The 12,789-nt window shown below is 40.9% G+C and overlaps 2 protein-coding genes across 4 annotated transcripts; both read left to right on the top strand.

Annotated features, from left to right (window-relative positions):
* Positions 1-65: 65 nt before the first annotated feature.
* Positions 66-7,080, top strand: adss1 (adenylosuccinate synthase 1). 2 transcript variants are annotated; one of them, XM_061794852.1, is made up of 13 exons: positions 66-330; positions 1,663-1,765; positions 1,863-1,925; positions 2,338-2,388; positions 2,455-2,521; positions 2,619-2,726; positions 2,810-2,891; positions 2,964-3,090; positions 3,180-3,334; positions 6,248-6,372; positions 6,505-6,602; positions 6,684-6,833; positions 6,924-7,080. In XM_061794852.1, exons 1-13 carry the CDS (start codon positions 139-141, stop codon positions 6,974-6,976), a joined length of 1,374 nt encoding a protein of 457 aa, XP_061650836.1. In that variant the 5' UTR covers positions 66-138; the 3' UTR covers positions 6,977-7,080. The 2 variants fall into 2 exon arrangements, with proteins under 2 accessions (XP_061650836.1, XP_061650837.1); XM_061794853.1 differs by lacking the exon at positions 2,338-2,388 and having other exon boundaries at positions 68-330.
* Positions 7,081-9,318: 2,238 nt separating this feature from the next.
* Positions 9,319-12,593, top strand: siva1 (SIVA1, apoptosis-inducing factor). 2 transcript variants are annotated; one of them, XM_061794855.1, is made up of 4 exons: positions 9,319-9,530; positions 9,822-10,007; positions 11,281-11,428; positions 12,377-12,593. In XM_061794855.1, the coding sequence occupies exons 1-4, from the start codon at positions 9,410-9,412 to the stop codon at positions 12,423-12,425; spliced, it is 504 nt and encodes a 167-aa protein (XP_061650839.1). In that variant the 5' UTR covers positions 9,319-9,409; the 3' UTR covers positions 12,426-12,593. The 2 variants fall into 2 exon arrangements, with proteins under 2 accessions (XP_061650839.1, XP_061650840.1); XM_061794856.1 differs by having other exon boundaries at positions 9,391-9,735.
* The last annotated feature ends 196 nt before the right edge of the window (positions 12,594-12,789 follow it).

Genomic DNA, 12,789 nt, shown 5'->3' with positions numbered 1-12,789 from the left:
GGCGCTTGAAGAGCTTTACGCACGCTGGTGCGTCTGGCTCTGACATCACCCTTACAGATATGGCAATGCACGCACACACACAAAGACACAGACTGCTAGTCCTCTTGAGGAGACGGCCAGCCCCACGCCTCCGCCATCATGGCTCTCAGTTGGTCGGCCAAAGAGCACAAAAACACGAACCAGCCCGCCGTCGCCACGGGGCTCAAGCGGCCGCGCAACGACGTCGGGAACAAAGTGGCTGTGGTGCTGGGTGCGCAGTGGGGCGACGAGGGAAAAGGAAAAGTGGTCGACCTGCTGGCCACTCAAGCGGACGTTGTCTGCAGATGTCAGGTAAATGTTTGCAATGGGAGCGAAGTCAAACAAGTGCGTAGAACTACTCTTGCCGCGAGTATTATAGTGGATGTAACATTTGCAGGATTTCGTCCATATCTATTATGCATGGGAGACCTATGGGAAAATACCGATCAAGTTGATTCTATCAAATGGATTCCATGTAAATGGAATGTTTTCTCGCGTGCATTAATTTTCAATCCTAAGAACAAGCAGACAAGTTGGCTTCAGTTGACTCGTATGTGAGATGTAACACTGGTCAGAAATCAGGTCAGTCCAGTTCAGTTCTGGACAAGCTGCCAACAGCAGTTGCTGCACGTTGTACTTTCTCCACTGACAGCACAAGCAAGATTCCCCCTCCCTACACCCACCCAGTGGACTGTAGAGCGGGTCACATTCTCAGAGTGGCTTGATATGTGAGGAGGCCAGGTCTACGCCAGGGGGGAGCAGACATGGGCCCTCCACCAGCTTCTGGGCCATTGGTGTTAAAATAGGCCAGGCAGGCTCTTAAGTGGAAAAGACCAATGTTGTTCGCAGTGGATACAACGTGATCCATGTTTACCAGTTTGACTTTCTTTTTTTGTTGTTTCTTTTTTTTGACTGAGATCACAATAAATTGTTTAAAACCTTCTGTTAAAAATATATGTGGCGCATAGCCACACTAGAATTGGAAAAGAAATCTTTGGGACAATATAGGAAAACATTCATCCATTATCAATACCAGTTCTTTGTTATGTTTGTGGGTGAGCTGGAACCAATTTCAGATAACTTTGGGCACGATGTGAGCCACAGCCTGGACTGTTCGTCACGCAATCACAGAGTACGTGGAGGAAAGCAACAATTCACACTTGAACAATTTCGAGTTCAGAGAGCAGAATAGCATGTTTTGGGAGTGTGGAAGTTACCCAGAGAAAAACCCACGCAAGCACAAGGAGAATATGCAAACTCCACCCAGGAAGGCCAGAGCTCAGATTCAAACCCCAACATGCTAGCCCCTATCATTGTGCAAAATACACAATTTAATAAACTGGTTTAATAAGTGTATACCTGTCTGTCAGATTGTGAGGGGGGGGCGTGTCTTGTGCACAGCCCCCTTTTAGGTTACTGGATAGCTTTCCAATTGGATCTAGGTCTGGGTTCTGGATGCATGCTTAATGTGATAATGATGGTTAAAGGTGAAATAGTCTCTTTCCAGCAGAAATCTGTAGGTTTTGAGCTAAATGTTAGTTAACAACCCACAATCATCTTCAAAAAAAAGAAAAACGGTGATGCATGGTGGTGATGGGGACATCAAAATATTGATTTATGACATTCACTGCTTTTGATTCCCAGGGGGGCAACAATGCAGGACACACTGTGGTAGTGGACGGCAAAGAGTACGACTTCCACCTTCTCCCCAGTGGAATCATCAATCCCAAAAGCATCTCACTCATTGGTAAAAACAGCAAGTGAAACAATGTAATTACTTGTAAAATATTTGCACAAATGTGTCCTGGTGCCACCTCTTCAATATTTTCTTTCTGCTCTTGTAGGTAATGGTGTGGTCATACATTTACCTGGCCTGTTTGAGGAGGGGGACAAAAATGAGAAGAAAGGTAGACGTCACTCAATCATCAATTCTACCTTTACAAAAATAATAATACGACATGGTAGAGGTATTCATTGTTTATCATGGTTTGCGGTGGTGTTTAAGTGTAGTGCATCATGTTTTTTGTTTTTTTTAATTATGTCCAATTTGTGAAAGACGGTAACAAAAACAAGACCTCTCAGCATGATGCAAACTGAAGGTACAATAATTAACAGATAGTATAAATAAATACTGTACCTCTCTTGCAATGCCAATCAAGATTGAGCATTATTATCTTTGGAAAGGCAGAATGTTGAATGTGTGTGGTTTTTAAAAATTATTATTAAGGTTTGCTGAGACTGCAGGTGTACCTACATAACAAGTGTTCTTTGAGTGTAGATCATTTGTATAATTATTAATACCCATTCCTCTCTCATTAGGGTTGAAAGGCTGGGAGAAGAGACTAATTGTCTCAGATAGGGCTCATCTTGGTGCGTATGGTGTTGATTTGTTTGTATTTTTGATGTCCTTTTTGTGAACTTGTCTTCCCTCCTCAGTGTTTGATTTTCACCAGGTCGTCGACGGCTTACAGGAAACTGAAAGACAGGCACAAGAAGGAAAGAAGTAAGATTTGACACTTTACAATTGCCCAGAAGTAACACAAACGTTCTTTGTATGAATTACTATATCTGTATTTCAATTATCTGCTTTTCAATGGCAGTATTGGAACAACCAAGAAGGGAATTGGACCCGCATACTCCAGCAAAGCGTCCCGCACTGGTCTTCGTGTATGTGACCTTCTGGGTGACATTAAGGACTTCTCTAGCAAGTACGGACAAACAGTAATGTCAACCTCATTCTGTTCCTGCTATGTCCTTTAGGATAAAAATTTCTTATATGAATCCCCTTCAGATTCAAGAACCTTGTCCGCCAGTATCAATCCATGTATCCATCCTTGACAGTCGACGTTGAGGACCAATTAAAAAAGCTTAAGGTACAGACACGTGATTAAACAACTGGTGTCTTGTGGCTGCTTCCAACATGCAAGCTGTATTTTGCTGTGCAGGAGTATGGTGAAAGATTGCGGCCCATGGTCAGAGATGGAGTCTATTACATGTACGAAGCCCTTCATGGATCTCCAAAGAAAATTCTGGTTGAAGGGGCCAATGCTGCTCTCCTTGATATTGACTTCGGTAGGATGTTTTTAATGTAGCCTATTCATATGGAAATCATTAGAATTTTTGTTCCTCTGTAATATTATGATGACAAATGCTTTCTTTAGGAACATATCCCTTTGTAACATCATCAAACTGCACTGTTGGCGGGGCATGCACCGGTCTTGGCATCCCTCCGCTGAATATTGGTGATGTGTTTGGTGTAGCAAAGGCCTACACCACCCGCGTGGGAATTGGAGCCTTCCCCACTGAACAACTCAATGTAAGATGTTATTGTAACTTACTCTCTTAAGCGGGGTACACATGTGCCAATAATTACCCAAGGCTGAATATTTTCCCTCCATAGTGATCCAACTCAGCAAAGACCCAATTCTCAAATGTCTCTGAAAGACTATCCTAAGTGATTATCCTGCCGTGTGGGATGTGTTGAGATTGATTTTTCTTCACAGATGTGCTTGGAAAACGGTCGGGACCAACAACTGTAAATGTTAAACTTGTTCCATATTTACTATGGAAATTAGAGGGACCTGAAGCTGGACACAAATAGCGCTGCAGGTTGTGTCGAGCAAAACTGCAAAACCTAAGCTGTCAAATACTAATGGCTTTACGTCCGTCCAAATGATACCTGAAATGAAATAGAAAAACAGAAATGTATCGTTAATTTTGGGACACCCTGTATTTTTTGGCAGTCTGTAGCCCCTGTGGCAACATGCTGTCTCTCACGTATCAGTCTTGGTACTACGACAGACTCTGACACTGTATTGTCAGTGGACATACATTCATGAGTACACTTGAGTATACCACACACTATGAGAACAGTAAGAAGCTACGTGGCAGTTTTCTTCCCCGTCATGTGTGGGGTCGGTTAAAATGTTACAAAATCAATTATGTGTTGACCCCGTTTTACTGTATACAATTAAATTACACCATATGTAACCCGTACCTTTAACCATGACATGTATATATTTTGTATCTGATCATGTGCCTTGGACTCGGCATCTGGCCCAGAGGGTATGTGAGGTGTTTACGGACTGACACTTCAGCTCTCATGCGGGTCGCAGACAGGGATAAATTTAGGGCCACAGGTCACGTTCAGAATACATTTACTGTCACCAGCAGAATCGTATTACCACAAACCCCAATTGCAATGAAGTTGGGAAGTTGTGTAAAATGTAAATAAAAACAGAATACAATGATTTTCAAATATTCAATTGAATACACTACAAAGACAAAATATTTAATGTTCAAACTGATGCAGGTTGTTTTGTTTTTTCCCACAAATAATCACTCATTTTGAATTTGATGCCTGCAACACGTTCCAAAAAAGCTGGGACAGGGGCAAGTTTGCCACTGTGTTACATCACCTTTCCTTTTAACAACACTTAATAAGCATTTGGGAACTGTGGAGACTAATTGTTGAAGCTTTGTAGGTGGATTTTTTCCCCCCATTCTTGCTTGATGTACAACTTCAGGTGCTCAACAGTGAAAGCTGTCTCTGTTGTCATATTTTGCACTTCACAATGCGCCAAACATTTTCTATGGGAGACGGGTCTGCTGGAATAAGCAGGGAAACAAGATGTTGCTTGGATGGCAGCATATGTTGCTCCAAAACCTGTAATGTAGCTTTCAGCATTATTGGTGCTTTCAGAGATGTGCAAGTTACCCATGGCGTGGGCACGAACACAACCCGTACCATCACAGATGCTGGCTTTTGAACTTTGTGCTGATAACAATCCAGATAGTCCCTTTCCTCTTGGGCCCAGAGGGACGCGACGTCCATGATTTCCGAAAAGAATATGAAATGTGGACTCGTCAGACCACAGCACACTCTTCCACTTTGCGTCAGTCCATCTCAAATGAACTCGGGCCCAGAGAAGCCGGCGGTGTTTCTGGGTGTTGTTGACATACTGTATGGCTTTCATTTTGCATGGTAGAGTTTTAACATGCATTTGTAGATGTAGCGATGAACTGTGTTAACTGACAATGGTTTTCTGAAGTGTTCCTGAGCTCACATGATAAAATCCTTTATACAACGATGCTGGTTTTTAATGCAGTGTCGCCTGATGGATCGAAGGTCACGGGCGTTCAATGTTGGTTTTCGGCCTTGCCGCTTATGTGCAGAGATCTTTCCAGATTCTCAGAATCTTTTGATTATATTATGGACTGTATATGTAGATGATGAAATCCCTAAAATGTCTTGCAATTTTAAATTTTGTTCTTAAACTGTTGGACTATTTGCACACTCAGTTGTTCACAAAGTGGTGAACCTCGCCCCATCCTTGCTTGGGAACAACTGACTCTTTCGGCGATGGTCCTTTTATACCCAGTAATGACACTCACCTGTTTCCAATTAGTTCACACTTAGCACATGTGATAGGCATGACAGAGCCTGGAGACGTCGTGGGGAAGGTTCTGGTGCCTGCAACATCCTTCAGCACAACCGGTTTGGTGGTGGGTCAATAATGGTGTGGGGAGGCATTTCTTTGGAGTGCAGCACAGGTACTGGGATGAGATCCTCAGACCCATTTGTGAGACTATATGTTGGTGCAGTAGGCCCTGGGTTCCTTCTGATGCATGACAATGCTCGGCCTCATGTGGCTGGAGCATGTCAGCAGTTCCTGCATGATTAAGGTATAGATGCTATGAACTTGCCTGCCCATTCCCCAGACCTGAATCTGAGACATGTCTCGTTTCATCCACCGATGCCATATTGCACCGCTGATTGATGCGTTAATCCAGATCTGGGAGGAGATCCCTCAGGAGAACTTCTACCGCTTCATCTGGAGCATGCCCAGGCATTGTAGGGAGGTCATTCAGGCACGTGGAGGCCACCCACATACTACTGAGCCCCATTTTGCCTTGTCTTGAGAAATTTCTACTGATGTTGGATCAGCCTGTGATGTGATTTTTTTTTTTGTTCACTTTTATTTTTCATATGATTCCAAATCCAGACCTTTATGGAATAGTTTTGATTTAAATTGAAAACAATTATTTTGTTCTCAACATATTCCACTATGTAATGACTAAAGATTTTCAACCCGGAAAATGTCATTAATTGAGCTCTAGGATGTGTTGTTTTAGTGTTCCTGAATGTTTTTGAGCAGGTATATGAGAGGACCTGATTGTCTGATATCTGATGGAAGGAATCTATGTTTTGAAATTTGTTTGTTTGTAGGCAGTCGGAGAACTGCTGCAGACAAGGGGTCATGAGGTAGGTGTGACCACAGGGAGGAAGCGACGTTGCGGCTGGTTGGATCTTGTCATCGTCAGATACGCCCACATGATCAATGGGTTCACTGCGTGAGTGTTTAAAAGAATAATTATGTGGAGCATGCTTTTTGTTTCATACTTTTTTTCCCCAGCACAGTCATTATAATAATGATTGTACAATGTTTTATATATTTGCCTTTAACTCTGTCAACCTTCCCGCAGCATCGCTTTGACTAAACTTGACATTCTGGATGTGTTGGAGGAAATTAAAGTAGGCATCGCTTACAAACTCCACGGGAAAAGAATTCCACATTTTCCAGGTACTTTTTGGAGATGAGGCGATGAAAGGGCAGTTGACATGTATGTTAGCATTTTATTCACACTGTTTATTTGAATCCTAGCAAACATGGATGTTTTGCAAAAAGTGGAGGTTGAGTATGAGACTTTCCCTGGGTGGAAGACAGACACATCTGCAGCACGTAAGTGGGGTGACCTCCCAGTCAAGGCACAAAACTACATCCGCTTCATTGAGAACCACATTGGAGTTCCAAGTAGGTCTTAATTCACATTTTACCTTGCGGAAGAGTGATGCCAATGAGTTTACACATGACTCTTGTGACACTGTCTCTCACTCCCTACAGTCAAGTGGGTCGGTGTTGGAAAGTCCAGGGAGTGCATGATCCAAATGTTTTAGAGGAGAAACCCCTGCTCATCGTTCACAGTCGTACAGATCATGTGGCATTTTTCATCACTAAAAGTGATCTCCTCAACAGTTATTAATAAATCATACATGTGTAAGTTTGTTTTGTTCTTTATTTGCTTTTGGTAGAAAATAGCTGTGTTCTTCCCTTAAATCAACAAAACTGGCCACACTGTTCATGATTTTGTATTGTTTTATGTTCTAGTATTGTCAAATTCAGTGGTGGAAACTGAGGAGCAACCAAGTACAAATACTTCATTACAGTTCTTAAGGTAATAGTAGTTTGTTTTAAGTTAAAATAACTTAAACTTAACTTTAACTTAGTAAACTTATGTAGTACACTTAAATAGATTTTTCAGATTCAGTAGCTGTACTTTTTTGACAACATTTTACTTTTACTCCCTGCATTTGGAAGTGGATCAGAATCAGCTCAGAATCATTTCATTGGCCATCCATCCATCCATTTTCTTTACCGCTTATCCTCACTACGGTTGCGGGCCCATCCCAGCTATCTTCGGGCGGGAGGCGGGGTACACCCTGAACTGGTTGCCAGCCAGTCGCAGGGCACATAGAAACAAACAACAATTTGCAGTCACATTCACACCTAGGGGCGATGTAGAGTCTTCAATCAACCTACCACGCATGTTTTTGGGATATAGGAGGAAACTAGAATGCCCGGAGAAAACCCACCCAGGGACGGGGAGAACAAGCAAACTCCACACAGGTGGGGATTTTTTTTTTAAAAAAAAAAAATGGGAAAAATGGCATGTTCTAAAATAAATGGGGATGCGGCTCTGTTCAGAATTTAATCACTCATGTTAAATTGCAGTCAACACAACGGTCACCATTTAAAGTGCCTCTGATTAACCTCAAATAAATCTGTTGTTCTAGTAGTAGGCTTTTCCTGACATTTTTGTAATCACATTTTACAACACAAGCCATGGTCATCAGACAGCTTCTGCAGTATCAGAGGGATCTCATTGTTCAAAGATATTAGTCAGAAGGGTTAAAAAAAAAAAAATAATCCCAAGCATCAATGTCATATCATATCACATGTATGTTCTCCTGAGGACTAAAAAAAAATGCCCTTCAGATATCAAAACACTGATTGAAATTGATAAAACGGAGGGTAATTTTAATTTGTTTTAATATTGATGAATGTAGAAAAAAAATGGGCTCGAGCAAAAAGGATTTGAGCACCACTCGGGATGTGCAATTGCCTTATGACAAAGACAGATTTGTTGTGCCAAATCAAAATGGATACAGTATTGTGTATGATTAAAGATAACAATTCATTTTAATTTTTTTACTTAAGTACTTAATGTACCAGGAGAAGCTTATCCATGCTTATCTCAAATAGACTTGACTATTGTAATGGTCTTCTGACTGGACTCCCTAAAATGAGCATTACACAGCTGCAGCTCATTCAGAATGCTGCAGCTCGGGTTCTGACCGGAACGAAAGAGGTCAGAGCATATTACTCCAATTCTAAAGTCTTTACACTGGCTTCCAGTCAGTTTTAAAATAGATTTTAAAGTTCTGCTACTGGTCTATTAATCACTAAATGGTTTAGGTCCTGAATACATGAAAGAACTGCTAATGGAATATAAACCCAGTAGGGCTCTTGAGATGGACAGACAGGTCAAATAGTGGAGCACAGAGTCCAAAGCAAACACGGTGAAGCAGCATTTAGCTATTATGCTGCACACAAATGGAATAAGTTGCCAACAGAAGTGATGCCATCCTCAAGTGTGTTTTTAAGTCCAGGTTAAAAACTCTTCTTTTTTCCCCATGCTTTTTAGAGCTTTTCCACTTTTAAATGATATTTCTTGCACTGTATGCTGTTTTAATTGTACTTTTATTTTTTCTCTTTGTTTTAAACGGTTATAAGCTGTTTTTTTCTTTGTTTTTAAATGCTTTTAATCATGTAAAGCACATCGAGTTACCTTGTGTATGAAATGTGCTATATAAATAAATTTGCTTTGCTTTGCGTTACTAAAGTAAAGAAGCTGAATCAGTAGGCTACTTCTACTTTTACCAACGTCTCTTTTATATATATATAATTAATTTAAGTATCTGTACTTCTACTGAAGTACAGGGTGTAAATACTATGGCACCTCTGGTCAAATGTGACAGCATTAGATTTTTTTTATTTTGTTTGTCCATTTTCAGTAGTTTGACGCAAGATTTCTTAGATAAATGCTTAAATTACCACACTTTCACCGTCCCTGAACTCAGCACAGCCCAGCAAATGTAAAATCACGTGATAAGAAATGACGCTTTCTCGTTGGCTTTTAAAGATTCACGTGACAATAAATCCTGCGTCCAAGTGGCTGTCTTCTTTTACTGAACATTTTTCCCGCAACTTACCAAGCGTGGGACATCCGAGAGAGACTGGAGCTTGTTTTTGGCTTTTCTGCTGCTAACATGCCGAAGCGAGCGTACCCTTTTACGGAAACCTTCTCGTCCCAGTACAAAATACACGTCGGGCAGCATGAGTTGAATAATTCCAGCGTGTTGGGGAATAAATACAGGAAAGAAATATACGGTAAGTATGTGTTCGGTGACGTTCATTAGCTAAAGTTAGCCCCGTTCTTGTGCTAAGTTGCTAACCAAAGTATTCAACACCTTAATAATTGCTCATAGGAACAACATTGTTACCCGTGTCACTTAAGTAGTTTTGATCTCTTTTGACCTAAATAAAATGATCAGTGTGGTTGTAGCCCAGCAGTCTAGTCAGCTCCCTCCTAGCGGTAAGAAAACTAACAAATATCATTGTTTACATCGCCCGGCTGGGCTAGCGGTGTTATCGACTCATTTCCCGCTGTTCTTTTCACAGAAAAGACAAAGAACTTACTTTTTAATGGTGCCAAGGCTGTGGTGGACAAAATATGGTCCGCCGACGAGAAGACCAACGACCCTCAGCCAACTGGACAAGAGACTGCTGAAAGCAGCCAGACTCTCTTGAGAGGACAGACGTTGATAGGAACTGACGGAAGACTGACAAAAGCGACCAGAACACAAGGTGGGTTCAATGGCGTAGTGTTTCCCACAATGACGTAAGGGGTGATCCATAGCTGGTGAAGCTATGCACAGTATGTGCGAATTTTTCCATTAAACGGGTATATTTCTGACCTGATGTTTGAAGGAGATCTTTAATCTCCAGCCTTTGAATATTCTCATTCATCCAGGTCATTGTATTCTCAGGGCATTGAATCAATCGCAACTAGACTTTTCTGGTTATTTTAGAAAACATAGCGCCTCTATTATTATTATTATTATTATTATGTATTACCTTTCGCAAAATGATGACAAAATGTGATTTTGGTGGACCCCTGCTAAATTCACATACCCTATATCCGGTACAAAAAATGGGGAAACAATGGTGGCCGTTTTTGTGGATTTAGTAATCAGAATCATCTTTATTTGCCAAGTATGTCCAAAAAACACACAAGGAATTTGTCTCCGGTAGTTGGAGCTGCTCTAGTACGACAACAGACAGTCAATTGACAGAGAACACTTTTGAGACATAAAGACATTGACAAAAACATTCACTGAGCAATAAAGGGTTGCTAGTTATCTGGTAATGCCGGTACAATTTTAAAAATATTTTTTTTTATTAATTTTTTTTATTTTTTGACAATTGTGCAAAAAGATGCAGAGGCCTCTAACACTTAGAGCAGTTCCAATGACTAATCTCGCAATAGTCCGGTGCAATGACCATTGTGCAAAGGGCGCCGACACTTCAAGGAATGTCTGCAGTTTAAAGTGATGAGTAGTCCGATAATCTGGGACAATGTTGATTCTGCAAATGTTGCAGATACTCCTCAGTCAGTGTGCAAATGGGGCAGATGCTACTCTGGCATGAGTGGCCAGTATTGGGCAACAACATACTTCTGACTGCAGCTGCTGCTTCATTTTGTTCCACCAACTAGGGATGCACAAAATATATACCCGTGACCCTAATGAGGAGAATGAGTTTAATAGATGGATGGGCATTTGTATGATTTTCACATTCATAACTGCTCTTTGCGGGAAGCCAAAACTACGATGTAGCCAGTAATGAAAGTAAGTTTGACACCCCTGCTCTAAATTGTCCATGGGTGTGAACGGTCTTTTGCTGTATATGTTCCCTGCGATTGATTGACGACCAATCAGGGTGTACCCAGCCTCGCGGCTAAAGTCACCTGGGATAATCTCCAGCTCACCTGTGACCCAAATAACGACAAGCAGTGTAGAAGATCAATAGATGGACTCTTTTAAAGCGGGTAAAATAATCATGCGCTTGATGTTTCCAGGGCCGCCTCCAACTGGCTGCTGCGTGTGTCAGAAGAGCACATTATGCCGGACATCTTGTTCGCAGTGCGAGCGACTTGCATGCTCCTCCTGCAGCCGACAGTGCTCCAACTGCTCAAACATCTGCTGTTCTGTCTGCACCGTCATAGAGTGAGTCAAATTTGGGTTTTACGTTCTCAATGGAACAATTTAACAAATGGCCCTTCAGGGGAAACAATGCTCCCATCTAAAGTGAGTCAATTGAACCCTTATGACATTATGAAGTGTGGTCTCAGACATGTTATTGATGGGGAGGTTGTGGTAAAAATATGCTTATTGGGACAAATTATGAACCAACCCCCATTTTAAAGGGGGAACTTTCCAAGTGTCATTCCTTTGTCAAAATGTTAAAAAGAATAAAGAACTGCTGCTATATTTTGTGATATGGAAGACATTGTCATGAGCTTATCAACCCTCGCTTTCTGGTCTTTATTTTTCAAAGCGTTTCTGTGTGTCCTTTGTTTTGTGTGTGTGTGTGTGTGTATACGTGTACCCTTTGACAAGTCTTATCTCAGTGATGATGCTAAGAGCGACGGTATAATTTGGATAAAATAGAACTGAAGACAACCCAGCCTACTTTTGGATCAGTTCTACCCGTTTATACTCAACATTACCATTATACAATCAGGAAAGTGCAACATTAAAAATGGTATCCATCAAAAGATAGGGTTTGATCCACGTTTTAAGGTTTAATTTTTACCATTAACAACAGTAAGTTTAACATTTAGCACAGCTGAGAGCCTGCAGTTGTATTGCTACGTAATCTTACCTGTACAGTAAATTTAGAAGCTCCTTTAATGGACTTCCACATGACAAGTTTTACATTGAAGCTCAATCCAAGAAAGATACGCTGCAATGGCTTGTATAACAATTTGATATAAATTCTTTGTCTTTCTCATACTTGTTTTCCCCCATTCCATTACGCAAGTGAAATATGATGGCATATCTTGACTACAGCTTAAGTGCGAGTGGATGCGTTATTTCAATCACTGATTGAAGCTACTACCGGTAATCTCTGTATTCATATTAATACATATTCATATTTTATCTCCTCCACAGTTACAGTGGCCGTTACGATGAAGTACTCTGCTGCAGTTGTTCCACATAATGGAAGTCCAGGTCACAGATGAGTTTATGCTTGAATATGCAGTATCCTCACTTAATTAAATACTCAAGACTGCATTTTTTATTACCATAATTGTCTTTTTTTTTCTTTCTTGTGATCTAAATGTGTATATGTATAGATATTAGAATAAACTTGAACAATTTTATACCATTTTGACAGTGTTCAGGTTTTTGAGAATTAAAACGTTAGTCTGGAAATAAACACTGTTCTTAGATACAGTGAGGGAAATAATTTGTTCCCCTGCTGAATTTGTGTTTGCTCTCTTAGAAAGAAGATTACTGCCTAAGACAGAATGAGTCAAAAATGTATAAACTACAACAGTATAACAGTTATAAAATGTTGTGCA

This window comes from Phyllopteryx taeniolatus, chromosome 13 (assembly GCF_024500385.1).
Source record: "Phyllopteryx taeniolatus isolate TA_2022b chromosome 13, UOR_Ptae_1.2, whole genome shotgun sequence".
Lineage (NCBI taxonomy): Eukaryota > Metazoa > Chordata > Actinopteri > Syngnathiformes > Syngnathidae > Phyllopteryx > Phyllopteryx taeniolatus.
The sequence above is the reverse complement of the archived record's forward strand: the minus strand, read 5'-3'. Positions and strand labels throughout refer to the sequence as shown.

Excerpts from the sequence above, each read along its gene's own strand:
- adss1 (XM_061794852.1), top strand. The coding sequence starts at position 139 with ATGGCTCTCAGTTGGTCGGCCAAAGAGCACAAAAACACGAACCAGCCC. Across the intron at positions 3,335-6,247 it reads TCCCCACTGAACAACTCAAT|GCAGTCGGAGAACTGCTGCA; the intron begins GTAAGATGTTAT and ends GTTTGTTTGTAG. Across the intron at positions 6,834-6,923 it reads GAACCACATTGGAGTTCCAA|TCAAGTGGGTCGGTGTTGGA; the intron begins GTAGGTCTTAAT and ends CACTCCCTACAG.
- siva1 (XM_061794855.1), top strand. The coding sequence starts at position 9,410 with ATGCCGAAGCGAGCGTACCCTTTTACGGAAACCTTCTCGTCCCAGTAC. Across the intron at positions 10,008-11,280 it reads AAAAGCGACCAGAACACAAG|GGCCGCCTCCAACTGGCTGC; the intron begins GTGGGTTCAATG and ends TGATGTTTCCAG. Across the intron at positions 11,429-12,376 it reads TCTGTCTGCACCGTCATAGA|TTACAGTGGCCGTTACGATG; the intron begins GTGAGTCAAATT and ends TCTCCTCCACAG.